At 48.8% G+C, this 23,134-nt stretch overlaps 1 protein-coding gene across 1 annotated transcript in view; it reads left to right on the plus strand.

Annotated features, from left to right (window-relative positions):
* Positions 1 to 15,778, plus strand: part of HSD11B2 (hydroxysteroid 11-beta dehydrogenase 2) — a 114,729-nt gene extending 98,951 nt beyond the window's left edge. The window contains exons 5-7 of the mRNA XM_006028092.2: position 1; positions 2,908 to 3,085; positions 14,494 to 15,778. The exon at position 1 is cut by the window's left edge and continues 154 nt beyond it. Of these exons, the coding sequence (XP_006028154.2) occupies position 1; positions 2,908 to 3,085; positions 14,494 to 14,855 (541 nt within the window). The 3' untranslated portion in view covers positions 14,856 to 15,778. The remainder of the gene's footprint in view (positions 2 to 2,907; positions 3,086 to 14,493) is intronic.
* The last annotated feature ends 7,356 nt before the right edge of the window (positions 15,779 to 23,134 follow it).

Here is a 23,134-nt window from a genome sequence, read left to right on the forward strand (position 1 = left end):
GGTAATAGCCCAATCCCCTCCCCTGAGTAGGGAGGAAGCAGACCTGGATGAACATTTTGTCAGAACCGCTGAGCGACAGAAAACCAGTTCAGGGTTGAGCTGTGTTTGTCATGTTGCTTTTTGAAATCTTTAGTTCTTGAACATTCAGATTTGGGCAGAAAAAACAAACTATGTATTTCAGGGCAGGATCCTTGTGCTTCATGCTCAGAGTGAGGTGGCAGGGACTAAGGAGACAGAGCTGGATCCAGCTGGCAGCGCAGGAGCTGGAGGGGTAGGTAGGACTGTCTGGAGGTGCGCACAATGACTGAAGCCAGGGAGCAAGGAAGAGTTGCTGCTGAAGCTGGCTATGAGTGCTCTCATTTCACTTGGATGTGTGTGTAAGGAGGGCAGGAGGGAGTTGAAGCTGTGGTGTCTGGAGACCCTAACATACAGCTCACCCTCAAGGCTAGGTGAGGAACTATATCTTGAGCATTACCAGCCATAGGCCATGGGTTGGAGTGGAGGGTATCTCATGACAACAGCACAAACCTCAGAATATGATGGTTTTTATGGAAGATGGAAACCTTCATATTTTGAGGTGATAGTAGTTTGTGCATAGGAACAGGAGCTAACAAGACTCAGAGCTGCAGCTGCTCAGTGCTCAATGGAGCCCGCTGAAGAGCTCCCCAGGGTCATAGGGCACAGGTAGAGACTGCTCCATGGCAGTGGTTTTCAACCTTTTTTGTACCAGGACCCATTTGTCAACATCAGTGGCAAATCCTGACCCAGTGCCCCTCACTTCCAACCCACTGCCCCTTACCTCCAGGCCCCAACTCCCTAATGTGTGGGGCAGGGAGTGGGTATGTGGGGTGGGGAGGGTGTGTGGGGCAAGGGGGGCCCCAACCAGCCCCTCGCAGGCTGAAACTCTGCCAGCCTCCAAGGGAAAAGTCACGCTTTCTCACGTTTTTCTTCTTTAAAGGAGAATCCGTTTTTAAAGTTTGTTGATCCATTTTTAAAGTTTGTTTGCGACCCTTTAATATATTCTTGTGACTCACTTTTGGGTTTTGACCCACGGGTTGAGAAGTGCTGCCCAGGGCACAGAAACCCAGCATGCCCCACCCTCCTGGCTGCCTGGTCATTGAGAATGGTGGTGAACTTTCTGTAGAGGTCCTTCATCTTTCATACTCGTCTAGTAAATGTAGATGAGTTGTCTCAATCCCTACCAATATGCATTTTATCTGGCACTATCCCCACAACATATAAGCACTTCCTGGAAACAAACTAGTGCCATGAAGAGCCTGAAAAGGGGACAAGTTTTCTACATGACCAGAAAGCTGCTGAGTGTTTGTTGTGCATAGGATTGTAGGGAGATGCTCCCTCTTCCTCTGGGCATGTTTATCATTTATAGGTGCTGACTTAGTTTTTGCCTTTGAGTGCTTATAGGCATAAAAACCCCCAAACAAACAGCACTTTAACTTAAGCTTGGCTCATTCCTGCATTGAGCCCCGCACATGCTCAGAAGAGGCAGCACGTTACTTCAATCCAGCTCTTGCACCAGCATCTGTAAAGATTGGGTGCTTGGGTGGGACTTTTTGGTGCTTTTATCTGATTAAATCAGCTTTAGCTAATGTACCAACCCCCCCTGCTGAAGTGCCCAATCTTGTACAAATGCTGCAGAGCTGGGTTGAAGTAACACACTGCTTCATCTGGTAAAGTGTGGGGGTTTTGGGGGATTGTTTTTTTTTTAATGTCTGCAAGCAGCTTCCAGCCATGGCCCATGAATACTGCGTACCCGCTAATTTTTTTTGGTGAGTGCTTGAGCCCTGGAGCACCCATGGAGTCAGCGCCTATGCTATCACCACAACCTTGAGAGTGTCTCTGAGGAGTGACTCTCACACACCTGCTTACCCTTCACAGATCCCAGACCCAGAAGTGAGCTAGTGAAGCCACCTTGTTTCTGCACTTAGCCATACCAGAGGAAAGAGGGCTTGAGGGCACTCTAGGACACCCATAGGGCAGTTTCATTACCTCATTTCCAGGTTTGGCTTATATGGAGTGGGAGTGAATGAGCAGGACCTCCTTTTCTGCAGCTCTGTCAAGAGTACTGTGAAAACAGCCAAGGTGTGCCCTTCCTCTCTGTAGACATTACTCCCCTTGTGGAAAGACTAAAGGAGTGCCTTTCACTGTGAAGGTGTAGGTTCATTGTACCATTTGGAGTCATTCTCTGCTCCAAAAGGCAGGCCCATAGGCCAGGGACACTTGCCAACAATCTGCAACCACTGCTACAAATGTGACTTAGGAAGCTGGCAGTTTCACCATGTCTGTGGTATGGGACTGTCCTGACAGGTTGTTTCCCACGAGGGAGGTGCTGCATTAAATAACTCATGCTGGTGCCATGGAGAGCATTGAAGAAGAAGCCCAGTATCCTGACATTTACTTGCTCCTTTCATCATTGGCAGTCCCTTGAAATGAGGAGGACAGTCCTAGAAAATAGGGGATTCATCAATGAGTCTGGAGTTGGCTGAAGAGGCCAATCTGAGATCCGCATGTTCAACTGCAGACATGGTAAAAAGTGCCAGGAGGAAGGAGTGGGTCCTCGTAATATTAGGTCCCAGCTCAGTCTCTTGTCTGTCTCATCTATTTGCCTCCATAGTGAGGATAGAAACACGCTCTTTCTTCTAGAAAGAGCCCATACAGTATGTGTCCTCATCACAGGGGTCACTTTATATGGAGTTAGGACTGGAATCCGGGCATGTTTGATGTGACAGACCCAGGTTTTGCCTGCTTTGCCTTTTAGAAGGAATGCACTAGACCTATGTGCTTGGGATGTCTAACTGCTGGACCCTGCCCCCCCCATTCTCTTCCCACACCCCGGCAGAGAACCCAGGAATTCTCATATGCTGTGTGTCCGTGCTGGCTTGCACTCAGTTGTGCAATGGCACCATGCTGTCTTTTTCTTCCCTACTAGGTGATATGCCATACCCCTGCTTAGCAGCATATGGTGCATCGAAAGCTGCCCTTGGCCTCCTTATGGATACTTTCCGGAGTGAGCTTCAGCCCTGGGGCATAAAAGTGAGCTTGATCCTACCTGGCTACTTCAAAACGGGTAAGTGTCATGAGTTAAGGTTTCTCACCTGAAACCTCAGCTCTCCTGGTGTCTTTGTGTCTCTGGGGGTCATGTTGTATCTGGCAAAGCTGATGTCAAGCCAGATAGTTGTGAGTTTGGTATTCTAGTCACAATGGTGCATATCTCAGAGAATACCACATCTTTTTTGGCCTCTATATGTTATTTCAAAAAGAATAAACAATGTTCTAAGCTGCCAGATGGAGAACCAAATTCTAGTCCCAGCTCCTCCACTGTCTGCTGTAAAATATTTTTGTGCAGTTCAATGAAGACCTCATACCTGTACCTAAGAGGAAGACAATGTCATTCCCGTTTTCACAGACAGAGTAACTCGGAGGTTGCAGCAAATCACTTCAGGCAGCCCTAAGATCTGAACCCAAGTTTCCGTTCTTGGAGCAGACTCAGGTTTCATTCTCTTTCCATTTTGAAATCAGTATTTCAGATCTACATAGCATATTTTTTCACATATAACACATACTTTTCCCTTCAAAATCAGACCCCTCTCTCCTGATGAGGTGCATGTGGGAAAGCTGATTTTCTGCCAAGGATAGAAAAGCCAGCTTTGATTCCTGCTCCACAGTGCAGCAGCAGTGGCATTTCTGTTCAGGCAGACGAGGGAGTCAGTTGACCTAGTGGCTCATTGTTCTTCATTCCACAGGTGTTAATGATTGCCTCTCCTTTAAATGGTCTTAGTGTTCTACTAATCAAGATAACCTTTCCTAGGGCAGCTGAGCTATCTGCTAGCTGCTCTTTGTCTCTTCCCTCCTATTTTAATGCCCTGGAGGCCCTAGCTTTTTTCTAAATAATAGACACATCAATAGAGACCAGTCTTCAGCAGTGGCTGGAGTTAGCTGAAGATTAGGCTCTGTCCCTGCTCTATGCAGCCATAACTTTGGAAAAAAAATTCCCTTAGAATTATAGAATCATAGAAAATTAGGGTTGGAAAGGACTTCAGGAGGCCATCTAGTCCAACACCCAAACCAACCCCCACTTCATTCTGCCTTTCAAAAACAAGGTGCCTATTATAGTCCAGGGTGTGTTGTATGTGATAAAATATAGTTGTCTACACTCCAGCTTGTTTCCAGAGCCGCAAATAGATCCCTATTATGTCAGTGCTGTTTCACACTTGGTTAGGTATCTGGTAAACTGGAGCTGTTCATGTTAAGAACGGGGTAGGTAGGGCACCATATACTATGGAACAAAGATAGAAATGTGGAACTGAGCACTGAACATAGAAGTCTTCTCTTGTATGAGCAGAGAGGGGAGACCCCACTGGGAAAACTCCAAGCAGGTCAGAACTTTCCAGCCCACCTCAGTGGGCATTCAGATATATTCCCATCTAATAAGTTTTGATGGCCCCAGCAGATGATGAACTGGATGGGTCTTGATTTCAGAGCCTGCTTCCCAAGCAGACTGCATAGAGGTCAAAGCTGCATGGGCTTGGAAGTGCCTCCACCCCAGGACAAAGACCACTCAGTCAGTATTGAGCTGTGTAGGTAGGGCTATATGCCAGAAGCTTGCCCCGTAGATAATCAGTCACACCCCTTTTCCATCCTGGTGCACTACTGTGCTGTCAGTGCTGACTGGTAAAGTGGAGAGACCCTTGTACTGGTTTTATTCTCTGCAGGAACCAAAAACCCAATTCTCAGTCTGGTCCAAGGGCCTTTTCTCCACCTTCCCTCACCCCATAAGCTGGGCACAAGCAGCAGGTGTTTGCAGCCAGCTGCAGAGACAGACACCTAGGAACAAAGAATGCAAGTCACATGCACGGGATGAGGAAAGCACTCGTTCCCAGAGGGATTCAGGGGTCACAGCAGGTAGCCAAATGAGCATGAATTCCTCATACAGTGCTGTAGCTACAAAAGCACATGTAATTCTTAGCTGTGTTGGCAGGAATCTAAAGGTGCAGTATGGAGGAGGTGTTTTGGAAGAGAGTTTTTATGGCTCTTGTGAGAGTGTTTGAGGACACCAAGCACACTTCAAAAACAGCTGCTGACAGTTTGGACATGGTTGAGAAAAAGCCCACAAAGAAGAATGATTTGTTATCAGTCAGGTTCATTTGACCTCTACCAAAGAGCCAACCAAGCATAGAACCCCATTGTACCAGACACAGACTAGCAATCAGCCCTTGCTTCAAAGAGCTGATAGTCTAAACAGACCAGAAGACCCCGGTAAGGAAGTCTGGAATACACCAGCAGAGAGCATGGTGTAGTGGCAGAGGATGATGGATTCGATCCATAGGGTGTTTAATTAATAGGTGTTCAGCCACATGGGAAGAAAAAGGGGCAAGGAGAATAGGGCAGGGTGAAGAGAGACCATGGGGCAAGTGCGGGGTGGAGCAGAGATGGAGTGACTCTGAAGGAATGGGGCAGAAAGGATTGGAGCCCAAAGTCCCTTAGCACTGGGCAGAGACACCTGAGCATCAGGCAGTTCTTGTTTCTTGTTTCCGAGGCCTCTAATAATTTCTGTTGCTCTCCTCTGGAATCTTTCCAATATCTCCATGTCTGTCTTGAAGTGCAGCATCCAAAACTGTACACAGTACTCCTGGTATACTGAATTGAGTAGAAGAATTGCTTCCCTAAATATGAGCTGATTTGCATATGTCACTCCTGTTAATGCAACTCAGTAAATGATTGGGGGCAGAGACAGTTGTACCTGTATTATGCTGTAGAGTGTAGACTCATATTCAGCTCACAGTCTACTATAACTCCCAGGTTCTTTTCTGCAGTAGTGCAGCCTAGCTGCTCATTCCTCAATTTGTATTTGTGCCTTGGATTGTTCCTCCTAAGTGCGGTACTTTGGTCTTGTCTTTACTTGTCCTGTACTTAATCCTGTCCTCTACAGTGTCTGCTTTGTGACCCAGGTTGGTGTCAACAGCATCTTTACTAAGTCTAGACTTAATTCTATCCTTCAAGTCATTACCGAAGAAACTGACCCATACTGGACCCAGGACAGGCCCTTGGGGAACCCCACTTGACACCTTCCAGTTGGGGATTCAACCACAGGTGACTACTCTTTGAACATGATTATCCAACCAGTTATGCACCCACCTGATAGACATTCCATCTAGACCATATCTCCTTAGGTAACATATGAGAATGTCATAGGAGACAGTGTCAAAAGCCTTGCTAAATTTGACATATTCATCTGCTGCTCCTCCCGCATCCACAAGGCCCATCACCTCATCCTAGGAGATCAGGGAGATTTGATAACTCCTGCTCCCCCTCCCCCTCCCCTCCCTCTCCACTGGGGTGGAGTAGTGGTCTTGTTGATGAGGACAGAGGTTGGATGGATCACTGCAAAGTGACTTGGGGTGAAGGCAGGAGGCTGAACATTAATATTGTAGACATGGGCGACTGGTGCCTCCTGAGTCAGGGGGGCACTTGCCCCCTCCCCCCCCCCCCCCCCCCCCCCAGTGGCCAGTCAGTGACCAGGTAGGTCCCCCTGTGACAGATCGCGCTAACGTGGAAGTACCAGCTGCTGGCACAGTCGGCTGCAGAGGAATCCCCTCGATCCGTGCAATCGGCCGCGGGGGGTGGGGGACTGCCGGGATCGCTTCTCCTGGTGCCCCCACTCCCCAGCTGGTGCTCTCAGGTTGGGGCACCAGTGCTCTCCCCTGCCTCCCTGCCCATCACCTAAGCAGGGAGCTCTGGCTGTTGGGGAGTGTACCAGCGCCACTGATTGTAGAGATAACTTTGGTGGTAAATTCTTCCCAACTCCTGCTTGCTTGTCTGTTTAGAGGGCCAGAGATTATTGTCATGGAGAATACTCTGGCAAGTTGAGCTCTCCTGATTTATAATTGAGATCATGATTCAATCCCTGGAAACAACATGGCCTCCCCTCAACAGTGGCAAATTTACCTCTGGATGAGTCCAGGGCAATTTTCTTATGCTTGCAATTGCCCACCTTTCAGCAACCAGCCTGCCATCTTCCACCTACAGCTTGCTTGTTTGTACATAGCTGCCACACTGTGACTAGCCCTCAACTTAAGCCTTGAGCTTTGTCTCCCATCCACATCTAGCACCCAGGGCCTGTGTCTTATATGGGACATTTAGTGAACTTCTGGCTGCCAGACAAATGGTGCTTTTGCTCTGCAATACCCTGTCTAATTTTCTCCCCACTCTCCCCTGAAGTTGGCGTCCCAGGCCTGGCCTTGGTGAGTGTCTGGACTTGGGATTGTTTTGCCTTTAACTATGTACTTGCCAGCAGCATCTTGTTTTACTAGCTGCCCCGTGTTCCTAGTCTCTGCTGTGTTATTATTCCCCTCACTGGTGTTAGCAGCTCCTGCCAATTTATGTTACTGGAGCACTGCTTATTCCTTCCATCCCATTATGATGCCTTTAGTTAGTGGCACCAATAAGTCGAAATAAAACATAAAGATTTACACGCCAGAGTTAGATCAAAGATGGCATATGAGAAAGGGAGGGGCTGGAGGAGGAGATGAGTCCCTTGGGGCATATATGTGTAACCCGTGCTGGCATGCTAGGCTGAGTGATGTGCCGGATTTCGGATCCTCAGAGTGCCAGTAGACCTGGGAACCCCCTCAGGCAGGTTTACTGACTGAGGTGTCCCGTGGAGGGGAGTGTGCCTCACCCTCACTGCCCAAAAATTTACTCCAGGCCCAATAAACACATTGGTTTCTTTATTATGTACAACCATATACAGAAATGATTAATCAAGAGAAGAAATATATGCGCGCACACACACACACACACATACAATATCAATAATTAATAATAAAACCAACAATTTGAATAGAATTTACAATTGCAACAACAGATGAATAATTCCACCACACTGGGTGGTCCCACTTGCATCAAACAACCTCAGTGATTATAGTCACCCGGTTCTGACCCTTTAAAACAGTTTCCCCGCCATAACCCATATTGATTTCCCTCTGGTCACAATCCCCTTCCCATAACAATAAATGGTGACACAGCTATAATTATGATGCACCACTAGATGGCAGAGGCCAGGCTTCTGCTGCTCGGGGGAAAGTGGACTCTGGTCTTCCTTGGTAACTCAGCAAAAACAAGTCTCTGATCAGCCACTGCAGGCTTCTTTTCTTTAGTTTCCTTCTGAAAAAATACACCTCTTGGAAACACTAGGAGTCAAGTGTCCCCTCACACATCCATGCAGCTTTGGGATTCTCACAGCCCACCCTCTCTCTGGGCTGTGTCTCCCACCCCAGCACCTCCACATGCAGACAGGAGATTCCCTCTGCAGGTCTCTGTTCCTGCAGCACCAGCCTTTCCAGCCCAAACAGAGGACTTCCCTCTGCAGGTCCCTGACTAGGCAGTTTCTCTCAGCTCCCAGCTAGCTTACCAGCCCCTCCCCATCCTTTCTCTGGGTACCTGTGTCCCTGCTTGCACAGCTCTGACCTGGGTGGGGAATCAGTTTCTCCTGGGATGATCCAGTCTCTCCTCTATCCTGAAGTCTGCTCCCTAGCAAGCCTCAGCTCTAGTCCTTCTGCTGGGGGAGTGGGTTAATCTGCCCCCATCTCCAGGCTACTGTTGCTCTCCTCTGGCTTTTCCTTACCTGCTTTTCTCTCCCTCAGTATTTATGGCTCCATAGTACCCAGTCAGAGCCTGGGATTTGCAGGGGGGGCTCTGGTCACAGTTCAAATCCTCCAGTAAAAAGCATGGATTGTGCACAGCGTACCCTCTGTTTGAAAAAGCTATTGTGCCCTCTGCAAACTTTTTGTTGCCTTTCTTGCAAAGTTCTTAGGAACAGCTTGCAGCCAAACAAGCCTTGGCAGCTATTACAGATAGTGTGTGTGTGTGTGTGTGTGTGTGTGTGTGTGTGTGTGTGTGTACACACGTGTGGGCATGCATGTACACATATCCACTGGAGGCCAAGAGGGAGTTGACTGCAACCTGGATTCCACCAGTTCGTTTTAAAAATCATTTTACTGTGGTCATGCAGGATGTTGGGGCTAGTCTGTACATGGAGCTTTTCAGGAAAGGTTATTCACATGCTACCTTAATGGAAAGCAGCTTTTACATGTAGAGAAGCCCCTGCATAGTAGTGGAGAATTCTGCATTGCTTGATGCCCTGCATGCATGAATGCAACAGAAGTCTTGGTAGTAAGAAGGTCAAGTGAGAAGGGCTTGGAGGTAGTGGAAACCCTAAGATGCAGGAAGGGGATAGATTGGCAGCCAAACCCAGGGAGTGATGGGACCATGCAGCCCTGGGGATTTGGATGCAGGAGAAATCTGGAATTGGGGACAGGGAAGCTTGGGGACCACAGCAGCTGTTGAAATGCCAGGATGTTGGAGGCAGCTCAAGACAGTCCAGGGCTTCAAAGGCAGAATATTGCAGAGAACAGTCAGGCTTCATGGCACTCCTACCACATCTCCATGTCAGGGTGCAGACACATGTAACTATTGAACCATTCCAAAACGCCCAATTACGAACCAGCTCACAGAGATCCTATGGCTCCAGCATCAGGGGTGGGAGTGAGCACCAAACTCTGCATGCATCACAGTGGGCAAGTGGGGAAGTGCTTGCATCAATGCTTTTGGAGTCCCAGGAGTGGGTGACTAGTGGCTGGGGATGTTTTCACTTTTCTGCTTTCCCTTCTGTCCTAAATATGGGTTCAGTAAACCTCAGCAGTCTGCACTTTTCTGAACTCCACTGTGTGCTTACCTGAATGGGGATGGGGAGTGGTTGGACCCAGGTTTTTGGGTTGCCAGGGCCTGCGGGAAGGCATAATGCAAGGACGTGGTTGAGCAGGGGGTGAGTGCACAGCTGATTGTTAGAAAGACAGTTGTTATTAAACAAGCAGAGCAAAGCAGCTCATTGATAAAACACGCCAACAAAAGAGGAAAAAGGAGGCAGGGCTGTTCTGTGTATCAAGGTGGCCAATTGCAGCAGTGGGGGTAGAAGTGATGCAGTGTGGGATTCCTAGAGGACTAATCAGACCTATGTCATGGAACGCTTGGTGTCCCATGAGCCACTTCTAAATATTACTTGATTTTCCAGATGCACTTTTGAATCATTCCAGGCAAGCTTAAACCAGTTTAACAGGCTTGTACATCTGCCTGCTTCAGGTTCATACTGCATTTAAACTGATCTAAATGCCATGTATGTTCATGCCTTCAGCTTTTTTGTGCCACCAGCTGGGTGGGTTATGTTATAATTTACTCAGTATGGCTGGAGTGAGAATGAATAAAGGCCCTACCCTGCTGGGGCAAGACCCATATTTACTAGGGGCATTATGCAGACAAGGATGTTTGGGTGAATTTGATATCTTTTATCAGACCATCTTAAACAGTTGGAAAAAAACATTTTTTTAGCAAACGTTATGGTTTAAAAACCCTTTGTCAGGCTGAGGAAGCCTTTGCAGTTGGTCAGGTTTCCTCAGCCTGATGAAGGGTTTTTAAACCATAACGTTTGCTAAAAAATGTTTTTTCATCTGTTTAAGTTGATCTAATAAAAGAGATCAGATTCACCGAAAGAACCTTGTCTGCCTGTGCCCTTAGACCAACATGGCTACAACCTACACCCCTAGGGGCATTATTACATTTGTGCTGAAATTATCTTGGTAATTATTGCTGGAAAGCTTCACCCAGGAGCCTTTCATCCCTTCCAAGGAAAAGAGAAGTGATTCAGGTGCCTCCTTGCTGTGCAGTTTCCTTGTGCTCCCTTTTCATCTGCGTCACTCACCTATGCTGAACGATACACTTGGTTTAGTATCTCTCCCTATGTTCCACTGGTTATAATTCATCTTATTTGTTTCTTGAATGAGCTTCGGCTTCTTTGATGTCACGTCAACTGCAGATCCACCCACTCCTCTGATATAGATGTCAGTTGCCTTTCTCCCATACCGCTGCTATAGCTGCAAGTACAAATTTTTCTTCCCTGGCGCAGCTCAGCATCTGCTTTCTCTGTGATTTCCACTGAGTTTATCCTGTAGGAGCAAGTTCTGTGGGCAAGTCCCATCCCAGGGCTGTATTTAACCGTACCTACTCTCTCTGTGCTGACTCTCTAATTCTGCTGAGCACCCTGGTGTTATGTGAGAATCCCTCTTCCTCAACCCCCCACCCCATAGCTTTGGCCCACACAAAATCCTCATGCTCCAGATGCAGGAGGGGGAGGGGAGAGCATTTGTGCTGACTCTGGCCACATCGAGTTAAATTCTGAGTACATCATTGCTGGAAATGCACAAACCCATTGGAAGGCATTCAGAGAACTGCAAAAAAAGGTGAACCAGGAGGTGACTAGATTGGCCACATGCCAAACCAGTGGAGGCTGGGGGGAGGAGAGATGTGTTTTATGGGGCAAAGACCTTCAGAAGGCCATAAAAGTGGCTGGTGAAAATGATTCCCTAAGGCTCCTGTAACTGAGGGCTGCATGAGTTTCCTTTTAAGAAAATTAACCCTACACAGAGTCAGCGCAGCTCTGGCTGATTGATTGTGAAATTGATTAAACAATAGGACCCTGAATATAATTATTAGTAAGGAACCATCATACACTGGGGTTGACTCTGGTGAGATTTGCTAGGATCTGTTCTTGGCTCAATGCTATTTCATATTTTGATGAAACGACCTGAAAGAAAAATCCTTTCTTGTAAAGTCTGCAGACAGCATCTCTGGATAGGACAGTAAATTACAGGTTAACCTCTAGGGATATTTGGGTTGTTTTAAAAACCTATTCTAAAAACTGTTTTGAAAAACTGTTCAGACATGTTGTAAAACAGTCAGCTAGAAGGTCATAACTATAGGAGCAATGAGTGCTTATTCCCCGCAACACAATGCCCTTATATCCTGAATAGTGATGACTTTGAAAAGGACATAGCCATCATGGTGACAAACCAACACAGCCTGTGCATGCACTATGGTATTGGCCTAAGATGATGAATACAGTCCTTTGCCATAGTCAAAGATCTTGTAGTGGGATCTAGTGCTGTGGTTTCTGGGCATGGCATTAGTGAAGTAATTACTGGAGTACAGTGTCCAATTCTTAACTCTGCAGTTCAGGATGGATGATTAAGGTTGTAGTTCCTGCCTAAGCCCATTACAAGGATGGGTTATGGCCTTTAAAACCTGCCATACAAAGCTGGTAAAAATTTTCCAAGTGAAACGTATTTTCATCGGGAAATGCCAGCCTGTCAGGATCTAGACGTTCTGGGGAACCGTGTCAGTTTCAACAAAAGCATTTTTTCAAATCAGCTTTTCATTGTGAAATGTTTATTTTTTTACATGTGAAATTTTTCAAAAGTCAAACGTGGAATGAAATGGTGTTAGCCAAGCAAAACATTTTGCCTGAGAGCAAATGAAAGATTTTAAAATTCCATTTTGGTGGAAATTTCACATTTTTGTTGTTCTTATTCCAATTTTTAAATAAAAATAAATGTCAAATCATGGAATTGTCCCCAAATGGAAGACCCAGTTCCCACACAGCTCTGCTGCTGTAAATACTTGGGGGGTGGGGGGCAGTCTTTGAGTGAAACGCTGCCTGCTTGCAGTTTGGAAGAAGCAGCCTTTAAAGGCAGATTGTTCTAAAATGATGCATTACGGGGCTCCCTGCCCCTTCTCTGGTGCTGGCGTTATTGGCACATGGTGGACTTCAGGCGTGTCCAGGTTGGCTGCCTGGTGTTCATGTTCAGCACCATGGTGGCCTGCACTTGTACTTAAGAGCTGGCTCCCACTAGCCAACCTGTATTATGTTGACACATAAGGGAGAGGTAACTCATGTCTTTGCAGCTGTACTGCTCAAATGTGCTGGGCCCCCTGAAATGTGGCTGCCCTTGAGCAGCTTCGAGCAATGATCCCTTCCCATGGAAATTGTGAGGTTTGGACTGGGTGTCCTGCTCTCTGTGCCCACAAAAATCCTTGGCATCCTCCTCCATGAGTATTTGCAACACTAGCCAAGCTTGCTACTCTGCAGAGCTCCTTTCATACAATGGCTGTAGCATTAGCCCCCAAACCTAGTCACCCCTGCCTCTGAATGCTAGCTGCTTATTTCAGGCTTTTCCAGGGATGCTGAAGCAAAGCCACCTGCATGGGCCAGGGCAGGAAGACATTGCTTTGGAACTGCCCCATCTCTGTGGAGAGTAGGACAATGCCTGCAGCCTGCTAGTCTTCATTCCACGTGTAAAGGAAAACCATAGCCCCTGTTCCAAAATACTGTACAGGTCCTCCCTCCCACCCCTGTATGACACAGCACAAGAAGTACCCTACTAGACTGAGTTTCAGTATGAGACCAATGAGATCGCTAGGCCTGAGGGCCAGGTTGTTACTTGCTGGAGGAGATGGAGTCTCTAGTCCACAGGGGGTGGTAGAAGGGGTTCCTCAAAGATACTTCAATGTTCAGCCTCAGCAAGGAATCCAGGAGCGTCCGGTGACTCTAGACTGAATTGTCCTTCAACCAAAGGAGTGTGTATCACAGCTGCCATGTGCTCCCCTCTGCCCATTAGCAGTCTTGCTGTCTTCCTTGGGTTTAGCTCCAGCCAGTTGTTCTGCCCCCATTTCCCCATCTTGTTAAAGCACTGGCTTATTGTGAGGGTAGTGGAATGGCTACAAGTCGTAAGGGGAGGCAGAGCTCTGGGCCACCTGTATATGACTGGCATTACTATCAATGTCACCTGGCCAGTTCACCTCACTATTGCCTGTAGGTGCTAAACTGGCCCAGAGTGAATGGGACTTCACACACAAGGGAGCTTGTGGCAAAGATGGAGTTTCCCATTACAACTCCTTGGGCGTTTTCCTCCTGGAAGGATTGCTCATGCTGTCCAGGCTGGAGAAACCCAAGGATATATGCCAGTTGGCAAGAGTAAGGAGCCATCTACCCATTATGGCCCCCTCAGTAGTCTGTGGCCCTTTCCTTCCCCCACTCCATACTGAGGCTGGGATGGGGACTGGAGTAGGTATCGCAGCCCTGTGCAATCGGAGAACTGCTCTGGGGGATTTCTTTTTTGGCTGCTACAGCCAAATGCAAAATAAAATCTGCCCTAGATCTCCTGACTGTGGGGTCCAAAGTGCCTGAATAGTAATTACTGATTTTCTATGCATGTTCATGTCCCACTAGGGATGATTGCCTCCCGACAATCAGAGGCTACAGCCTGCTTGCCCTGTCAGGGATTGTGGCATCCCCTTATAGCCCAGTCTTTACCACATCTCCAGGAAGGGGCTGAGGGCCAGGCCCCTCAACCCTGCCTCTTTTTGATTATTCATCATTGCAAAGCATGTCCCTTTCTTGACTCAGCACTGTGGGTAGGAGATAGGACACTAAGTTGGATACCCACTTGGAATCCACCCCCTTCCTTGTAGCCATTGGGTGGAGGATGTAAGGATGCCCTGCACAGCCTGCATATCCTTGCCCTTGTGGCCCATGTAGGGCAGTTGAGTAAAGGAGATTCTGGACTAAGAGTGTCTGGTTCTTTATAGGTACAACTTGTGACCCTCAGTTCTGGCACCTCAAGAAGCAGCAGCTCCTGACCAGCCTGCCCACTGAGCTGCTACAGGCCTACGGAGAGGAGTATATTGAGGAAATCAACAGGCAGTTTGTTAAATTCATGAAGGTGGCTGTGGAGGATTTGAGTACCGTAGTGACCAGCATCACAGATGCCCTCATCTCAGCCAACCCAGCAACGCGGTATTACCCCGGGCAGGGGCTTGGGTTCATGTATTTTATGCACCACTATCTGCCTTACTGTATCCGTGACTTCTTCCTCAAAGGTTTCTTCATAAACCATAAACTACCCAGAGCACTGGAGCCAAAACCACAGAACAATGCCAAGAAAGAATGACCTTCACCCACAGGTTGGGGGAGGTGGTTTAAGCCATCTTAGGGAATAGATGGAGAGTCAGGAAATTTTCTCACTTTATTTTCCTAGGCACCAAATTCGTTAGAGGAGCATGAGAGGAAGTGCATGCAGGAGCGCGCGTGTGTGTACACGTATGTCAGAACAGCCTCTCATGTTGCTTGTGTGTGTTATGTAGAGCCAATCAGCACCAGTTGTAAACCAAATTGCTTTCTCCAAATCAAATGGACAAAGATATATTTTCTACTGTGTAAGAATCAGAGTGCCCTGGAGACCTTGTTTTGTATTTTTCTAATTGTGTGCATGTGTTTGTATGTGTGTCTCATGAAAAGGCCACGATTGGTATTTGGATCATATGGTTTTTCCTGCCCCTCGCAATGTAATGTACCTCAAAAATTTTTCTCAGCTAAGTGAAATTTTCCTTTGCTGTTACTGGGTCTGTAAGCATTAATCTCTATTGTCTCTTGACTGGCTCAAGAGCTTTAGCCTTTATCTGCTAATGTTCGAAACCTGGGCCATGCCACTTGTTACACTGCACTCCGGGACCCAAGAGGCCCTGACTATGGTATTCCATGTCTTCATGAATTTTGGCTGGGACTTCAGTGGCTAAGTCTAGATTACATGGTCTGCAGGTCTCTCCACATGATGAACGATGTGATTGTCACTTTTTAAATAAATTGGATATTTGTATTTCCATTAACCCCTCTGGGTCTTTCTCTTCTGGTGAGAAATAATGGCATCTGTGCAGGACAGTTGGAGACTGTAGGCATCAGAAAGGACCACTTAGCAGGACAGGTCCCTGCAACGTTTCCCAACCATGTGCCGTGGCTGCAGACAGAGATAGACAGGGAATGTGGCTCCAGCCAGACAGGAGGTATGGCTCCAGCCCTAAATGCCGTCTGGCTGGCTGCACACTGCGCCATGCCTTCCTGCCCCGCAGTCAGGCATGGTTGCTTATGGAGCTTGGCGCACAGAGGTGACAGACTGCCTCCTGTTATTGCTGCCCTGTTCTTCCTGCATCTTTGGTTGCCTATGCATGTGCTCAGGGGGCGGGGGCGGCGCACACGTTTTAATTACAGCAGCTCCTGGAGAGCTTCTCTAATTAAAATACTTCACCATTACATGTGTTAAGCCCCGTGAGTTTAAAAATGGCCATGAGATGCTTTAGCTAACTTCATGTGATGAGGTTTAGCTAAAGCACCCCCGTGGCAATTTTAAACCGTGTGGTAGCTTAAAATACACGTGAGGAGGCACTGGCGCATTCTAATTAGAACAGGAACCAGCACATGTATAGGCAACCTTTGTTCCCACTCTGGTCCCCCTCTCAGGAATTAAGCTTTCTGTTGCAATTCTGCTCCTCAGACCACATCCCCAGGCTACAGGCCAAGTGTTTCGGTCACAGTCACTCAGCAGGCTTGACTGCCTGCGGTACCTGTAGGCGTAGTGGTGGAAGGCTAGGGCTAACAAGGCTTAGCCCCCACCCCAACCTAATTTTGCAGCAGCCGGCGACAGCAGCAGCACCACGGTGCCACTGTCCTGCAGTGCCTGGCGCTGCTCAGCATGCAGCCAGGCCAGCACCCCACCACCTCACCATGTGCTCTGCTCCATGAGGCTCCACTACTCCACTGTCATGCCCCACTGCTGCAGCCCTGCACCCAGTGCCCCCATCACATGCTACTCCAGCCCCTGCAAATATTTTCTCCCACCACCTATGCCCGTAGGTCTTCCCTTTTGGCAGTTTGTGACCAATGATCAATACAGTGATTGGATGGCCTTCTTAATGTTAACAGAAGGCATAAGGCAAGGAATAAGAGAAGGGTGGTGACTCAGCAAACTGTCTATACGCATCTCTCCCACACCTGAAGCTTCCAGGACAATACTAAGACTCAGGAGAGGCCTAATTTCATCAACATGCCAAGCACGTTGGAGTCTGTCACATGCTCCTTATAAACCTATTCCCAAGATCTGCTACCCCACTCCACACCCTGCCCAGCCCTTGCCTTCTTATTCTCTTTTGAACCATTTGACCCAAGTCCTAGCAAAACAGCTGTGCAACTTCAGTTGGAGTTTGGCCTTACCATCATCATAGCCATTAACTCAGCTCTCAGCTCCTGATCTGTTTCCAGTTGTTTAGCTGGCTTCATTGTGCTGCCTTCCTACTACTTCATCACCCTGCTATTAAAACTAAATCATTGCATACACGGGATAAAAAGCCAGCAACACAACATAGCTGCACAGTAACAGTACCAGCAGCCAGGTCAAGTGCAGCATTCATAAATGTATACAGATCAGCCCCACATCTTTCACACACCTCCAGAGATGTGGCAGCCTGGGTCTGATGCTTGAAGGGAGACAGAAAGCACCAGCACCAGCCCAGTGTGCCAGGGCACAGCTTCTGGGCAGAGCTGCTGCCGCTGCTGCTGCCGCTGCCACTGCCAAGGGAACTGAAGGGCTGCCCCAGCCTCAGCGACTCCTCCTGCCCCTGCTGCAGCAGGTAGGGAGAGGCAGCAGGTAGGGAGTTGAGGGGAGCAGGGCTCTGCCTGCAGCTCACTCTGGTCCTGCTTGTGTATGGCTGGGCCAGGGAGCATGTGGATGGAGGGGGGCAGTGGGGTGAAGGAGCTTGGCTGCTCACAAAGCCCTGCCAGGCAGGCATGGGACAGGCAGGTGGGGCAGGAGCAGCAGCAAAAGCCATCACGAGCTTGGTGCAGCCCCACTAGGCAGGTGTGGGGCAGAGACCAAGGGTGCTAGGCTCAGCAACTTGCCCACTCTCCTCTCTCCTAGGGGCTTCTCTGTCTACCTGCCAGCAGCAGCTGCTTTCCTGCCCTTCGCAGCATGCTGTGAGCCAGGCAGGCAGCCCTGATCCCCCTCCCCCCCACCTGTGGGGGGGCTGGGCTCAAGCATGTCACAAAGAGCAGGCAGGGGACAGTGGCGGGGGGGGGGAGGCAACACCCAACCCACCCGAACCCCAATCACACCCCACACATGCACTCACGCCCCCTCACACACATCCACACCATACCTACACACATCCACACATATACCCACATCCCCTCTCACACTCCACCCCACTGCCATACCCACACACACATTCAACACTGTTCCATACATCCCAATCCCCCTTCCAACAGTCCCACACCCGCACACTGCAACCACACCCACACCTCAACCCCCCCAAGCACATACACCCCCTACCCCATCACGCACAATATACAAGCAACACCCCGCCCCCCACCCCGGAGTACTTCCAGGGCAAGGGAGAGGCTTCCAGTGGCAAAGGTCAGGAACTAGGGGGTGGGACTTCCAGTCACAAGCTGGCAATCAGAGGGCATGGCACCTCTCACAGGGCAGGGCTACAACCTTGGCGCCTCACCAAAACTCACTAAGTGGCCTTCCAGCCAAACTAATTGCCTACTCCTGAGCTAGGATGACTGGGAAAATGTGAAGTCCAGGAAGCTGCCTACTCCTGCTTTTCCACCCCTCTGCAGGCAGTCAATGGTCCATTAATGACCCATTATTCTGTGTTAACAATCACCTGTGAAGTAACAATTAGTGTTAACCAAGCTTCCTGTTTCACAGCTGCTGCCACTGCCTCTGAGCCTGGGGGGGGGTTGATTTTCATCAGCTGACTAGGACCAGCCTCTAAAATCTGGGACTGTCCCAGCCAATCTGGGTCATATGGTCACTCTAGTTCGAGCATGACCTAGCATATAATTCAGCTTAGAGAATTTTATACTGTTCTCTCCTATGATGCCCAAGAACTTGTTTTTGGCAATGTAGTGGGTTGTCACTCAGCTTTTTATTTTTCCTGGCACTAACTTGTCCCCACAAGGAAACCAACATCTATAATGAAACAAATACAAACCTCTGGTCCTTTTTTGGACCCGGAGAGGGCTGCCCCAGCTGTGCGGTCTCCTTAGCACAGACCACTTTCTGCTTTTCCCCAGCTCCCCTCCCTGGGAGTTTTTAACTTCCTCTGGGCCAGGCAATCATCCCTGTCACCTGGTCCCATGTCACTGAGCAGGCAGGCTATTACTCATTAACCCTCTGCAGCTGGGCTCATGCCCCTACGCCATGTACCAAGTTACAGGGAAACAGCAGTCAGTCTTTAAATCAAGACCTCAGGTGTCCCTTATTTCCCTTGGCAGGTTATTCCAAGGGTCGCTCATCCTCATTGTCACAGATTTGCTCCTTATTTCTTATACTAGTCTCCCTTTTCAGCTGCTTGCTCTATGCTCTCCTTCAATGGATCAAAGAGCCTATTAATGATAGTTATAATGGCTACTTGAAACTAGTTATAATTAAGTCTCTTTCCCACAAATTCAGCCCCTGCCAACACCCAGGGACACAAGGCAGATGGAACTCATGGAGCAGCCAGTTACATAGCAAGGAAAACTGGTACTTCCTAATAGCATCCAGTAGATCCCTGATGGAGTGGTGTGTTGCTGGGCCAGACGCTGCTAGACTCACAAGAAGAGGTAATTCCTACCCTGAGAAGCTGATAGGCTAACCTGGCCCAACAGAGAGCAAGAGCAAACAAAACCTGCACAAGGCCACTTTCAGAGCCTAGTCTCAGAAGCAGGGCTTATCACTTAGGCTAGAGCTCCACCCATTGAGTCACATTGCCTCCTGTCTTACAGCAACCTGCCTGTTCTATTATGTCCTTTCCCAGCCAAGTGCTCTGCTCTGCTCTGCTCCCCTCTCAGGGTGTTGATTCCAATTGGGCACTGTGGAGAGAAATAGTAAGTTGGAAGGAGCCCAAATAGCTAATGACCATTAGTGAAAACCCCTTTGGAGGACAGGGCCTGGTACCCAGTGGGAATGGGCATTGGCTCCAGTTGCAGCTTTCTCTTTGAGAGGCTGCCACCTGGTCCTGTCTACTATGGGTGAACAGAGAGACCAGATATCTACAATACTCACACAGTTCCAGGGAAGAGCCCCCTCCCCACCCCAAAATGGGGTTGCCAACCCTCCAGGATTGCCCTGGAGTCTGCAGGAATTAGATACAAATCTCTAAGAAACTGGTGAGAGTTACCCAGGAGATAAATGATAGGGCTTTCATTAAAATAAATATTAAATGTTGAATCTGATTCATACAGCAGTCCAATGTGTTTTTAAAAGGTAATAGTAATGTGCATTTGCCTTCCTGAGGTAAAGCCTATGCACCGTAACCCGTAACTGATATACACAAGCACATACCACACTCCTCTCACCTGTCCCTTCACTTTGGACTGGCCCCAAGTGGCCAAAGGAGCTTGGGCTGACATATGGGTTGGCAGATTTAGACCCCCCTCCCCAGCAAAACCACCAGTAAAGGTATCAGTAAACAAACCAATTCAAGAGTCTCAGAAGAAGGGACGGCGCAGGGCTGGGCCAGGCCAGTGGTGAACATCCTGCTCCGTGGTGCGGCTCCTGGAAAAGAGTTTTCCCCAGCCCTATAGCTCTGGCTACCAGGGCCCTTCCTCTGCTACTCGTCAGGGCTGTGCTAGCAAATGGTGGGAAGCAGGGCGTACACATGCTGTAAAGGCTGAAAATCCCACATGCACTTTGCAACTGCACCTTCCCCTCATGCACATGCTACAAGCACCTGCCTGCTTAGCACCTTCACACACAGACCCTGGGTCTAGTGCTGCTACTAAGCAGGCAGCTGGACTTGGCAGGCTCCAGTGCCCATGCATGGCTATGCTTTAAGCCAAACCAGAGGGCAAGCTTACCACAGTATTTTGGAACAGACTGTGCAGAGCAGCTTAGTGGAAGGAAGGCTGTTTAGCTGGATGTCAGCACAGGGGAGCAGTGGGAATGGGGAACAGAAACCTGGTCCCTGCACCAGCTCAGGATTAACAGGCCAGCCTCATTAGCTCACCAGCTATGCAGCACGCCCCTTGGGTCTCCTAGCAGAGGAGACTTTAAATCAGGAATTACATGGTGAATGTCCAGACATCCTACCATGCACACAGACAAGAAGATATGGGCAGCCCCAGCATGTGCTCACTGCTGGTTTGTCCAGCTGCTCCCTCTGCACAAGCCCAGGTAGTTTACAAGCACCCAGGGCAGCCTGTGTGGCAATGAGAGGGTTTCCAGCCTAACACTGCCTGTCAAGACAATGGGCTTCTCATTAAGAAGCCTGGTTTTGCATCTCACCCAACTTCTTTTAATCCCCAAGGAAGACATGGTCCTTTAAGACAATGCCCCAGCTCCATAATCCTGGAAAGTAGGGTCAGGCATAGGGAAAGGAGGCAACACTAAGATAGTCCTGCTGGGGCCCTGACCAAGGGGTTCAGGAACGGCAAGGATGCACATAGTCATTTTCAGTTGGGTAAATACAGAAATGCAGCACTTCAGGGAAGCAGTTTGCCCAGTGTGGAGCATAGATAAATAGAGGACAGGACACAGCACCTGCAACATAATTAGCCTGTAACCCTTCCCGTTTCAGTCCCCACCCCCTGCTGCTCAGAAATGCTAAGGGGCTTAGGTGACAAGCTCCACTTGGGGGAGTGGGCCAGCATGCCCAGGTGATGCAACACAGGAGACAGCCTGGCAGTTCTTGTCACTGAGGAAATGTAAGAAAGCTCTCAGGCAAATAATTTTTAATGCTTAAAACTGAATGGGGAGGTATTACAATCCTCATAGGATCCTCATAGACACAGGGATGAGGGCAAGCAGGAGGCAACAGGGACACGTGGTCCCAGCAATACATTAACACAGAACTTCCGATGGCTTTGGACTCCTCCTGATGAGCTGCAATACACCCAAGCAGAGAAGGCGATTTCCCTGTAGTCGCTTCCTGCTGCAGGGAACAGTGTGGAAGGTGCCGACCATGTTGCCACCACTCCTCCAATGCAAGACATGCACACGGCACTGGTTTTGTATATTCCATCTGCTCTTCTCCCTTGTATAAGTCCTGGCCTTTCCTAGATCCCCATTAGAGAGACCTCAAGGCATAGCCATGTGGGTGTCCATGGCATCCTCATATCCAGGGACCCCAGTTCTCAGCTCACTTTTCACATGTAGCACAGCAGACACACATGGATGAGCACTCATCTGCATACAGGTGGAAGTTCCAGGTACTGACTGGGATAACTCCTCCTGATTTACAGGAGCACCTCTAGCCTAGTGGTTCTCAACCTGTTTGGACTCCAGACAGCCCATTAGACCTGAGGGACCCTCTATGACTTTTGTGAATTAGAGTGGCACTAATTTCAAAAACTAGTTTATATATTGTTGCAGAGCTGCTCGGCAGTGAGGTTGGGGGATTGTTCAGGCAAGGGCAGGCCTGAGCCTTCATTTGTCTACTTAGCTTATTTCCTTATACTTCATGACACCCTTCAAAGGATCTGGCAGCACTGTAAGCTGCCCTAAAACCCTGGCTGAGAATCACTACTCTAGCCCTGGACACAGGACTGAGAAGGATCTCCAGCCTGGAGCTGAGCAGCAACAGTGTGCCACCAAACCATGGGCACTGCTGACACTGGGGGCTGGGAGCCGCTCTTTGCTCCTCAGCACACACCCTGTGCCCACATTAAATGCAACCCTCAGCTACATGAGCTGCAGCTTTCAGGGCCTCAGCTTAGCCTAGCAGACAAGTCAACAGGAAGCTGGGATTCATAAAATGATAGAAAATTAGGGTTGGAAGAGACCCCAGGAAGTCATCTACTCCAGTGGTTCTCAACCTTTTTTGTACCAGGACCCATTTGCAAACATCAATGGCCAGTCCTGACCCAGTGCCCCTCACTCCTGCCCCACTGTGCCCCCCGCCCCCAGGCCCTAGCCCCCAGTGTGTGGGGCATGAACATCCCAAAGCAGCCCCTTGCAGGCTGGAACTGACAGCTTGAAAGGGAAAGTACCATTTCCCATGTTTTTCTCATTTAGAGGAGAATCCATTTTTAAAGTTTGTTCGCAACCCTATCATATATCCTTGTGACCCACTTTTGGGTCGCAACCCACGGGTTGACAAACGCTGATCTAGTCCAACCTCCTGCTCAAAGCAGGACTATTCCCAACTATATCATCCCAGCCAAGGCTTTGTCTAGCTGGATCTTAAAAGGATGGAGATTTCACAACTTCTCCAAGGACCCTATTCCAGTGCTTTACTACCCTCCTAGCAACAGTTTTTTCCCAATATCTGACCTAAATTTCCCTTGCTGCAACTTGAGACAATTGCTCCTTGTTCTGTCATCTGTCAGCACTGAGAACAGGATTCTAGGCTCCCTGCCTCCATAGAAGCCTGTTCAATGGAAGAGTGGGGGAGTTTGGGCCTTCGGCTGGCC

Source organism: Alligator sinensis, unplaced genomic scaffold (genome assembly GCF_000455745.1).
Source record: "Alligator sinensis unplaced genomic scaffold, ASM45574v1 scaffold642_1, whole genome shotgun sequence".
NCBI lineage: Eukaryota > Metazoa > Chordata > Crocodylia > Alligatoridae > Alligator > Alligator sinensis.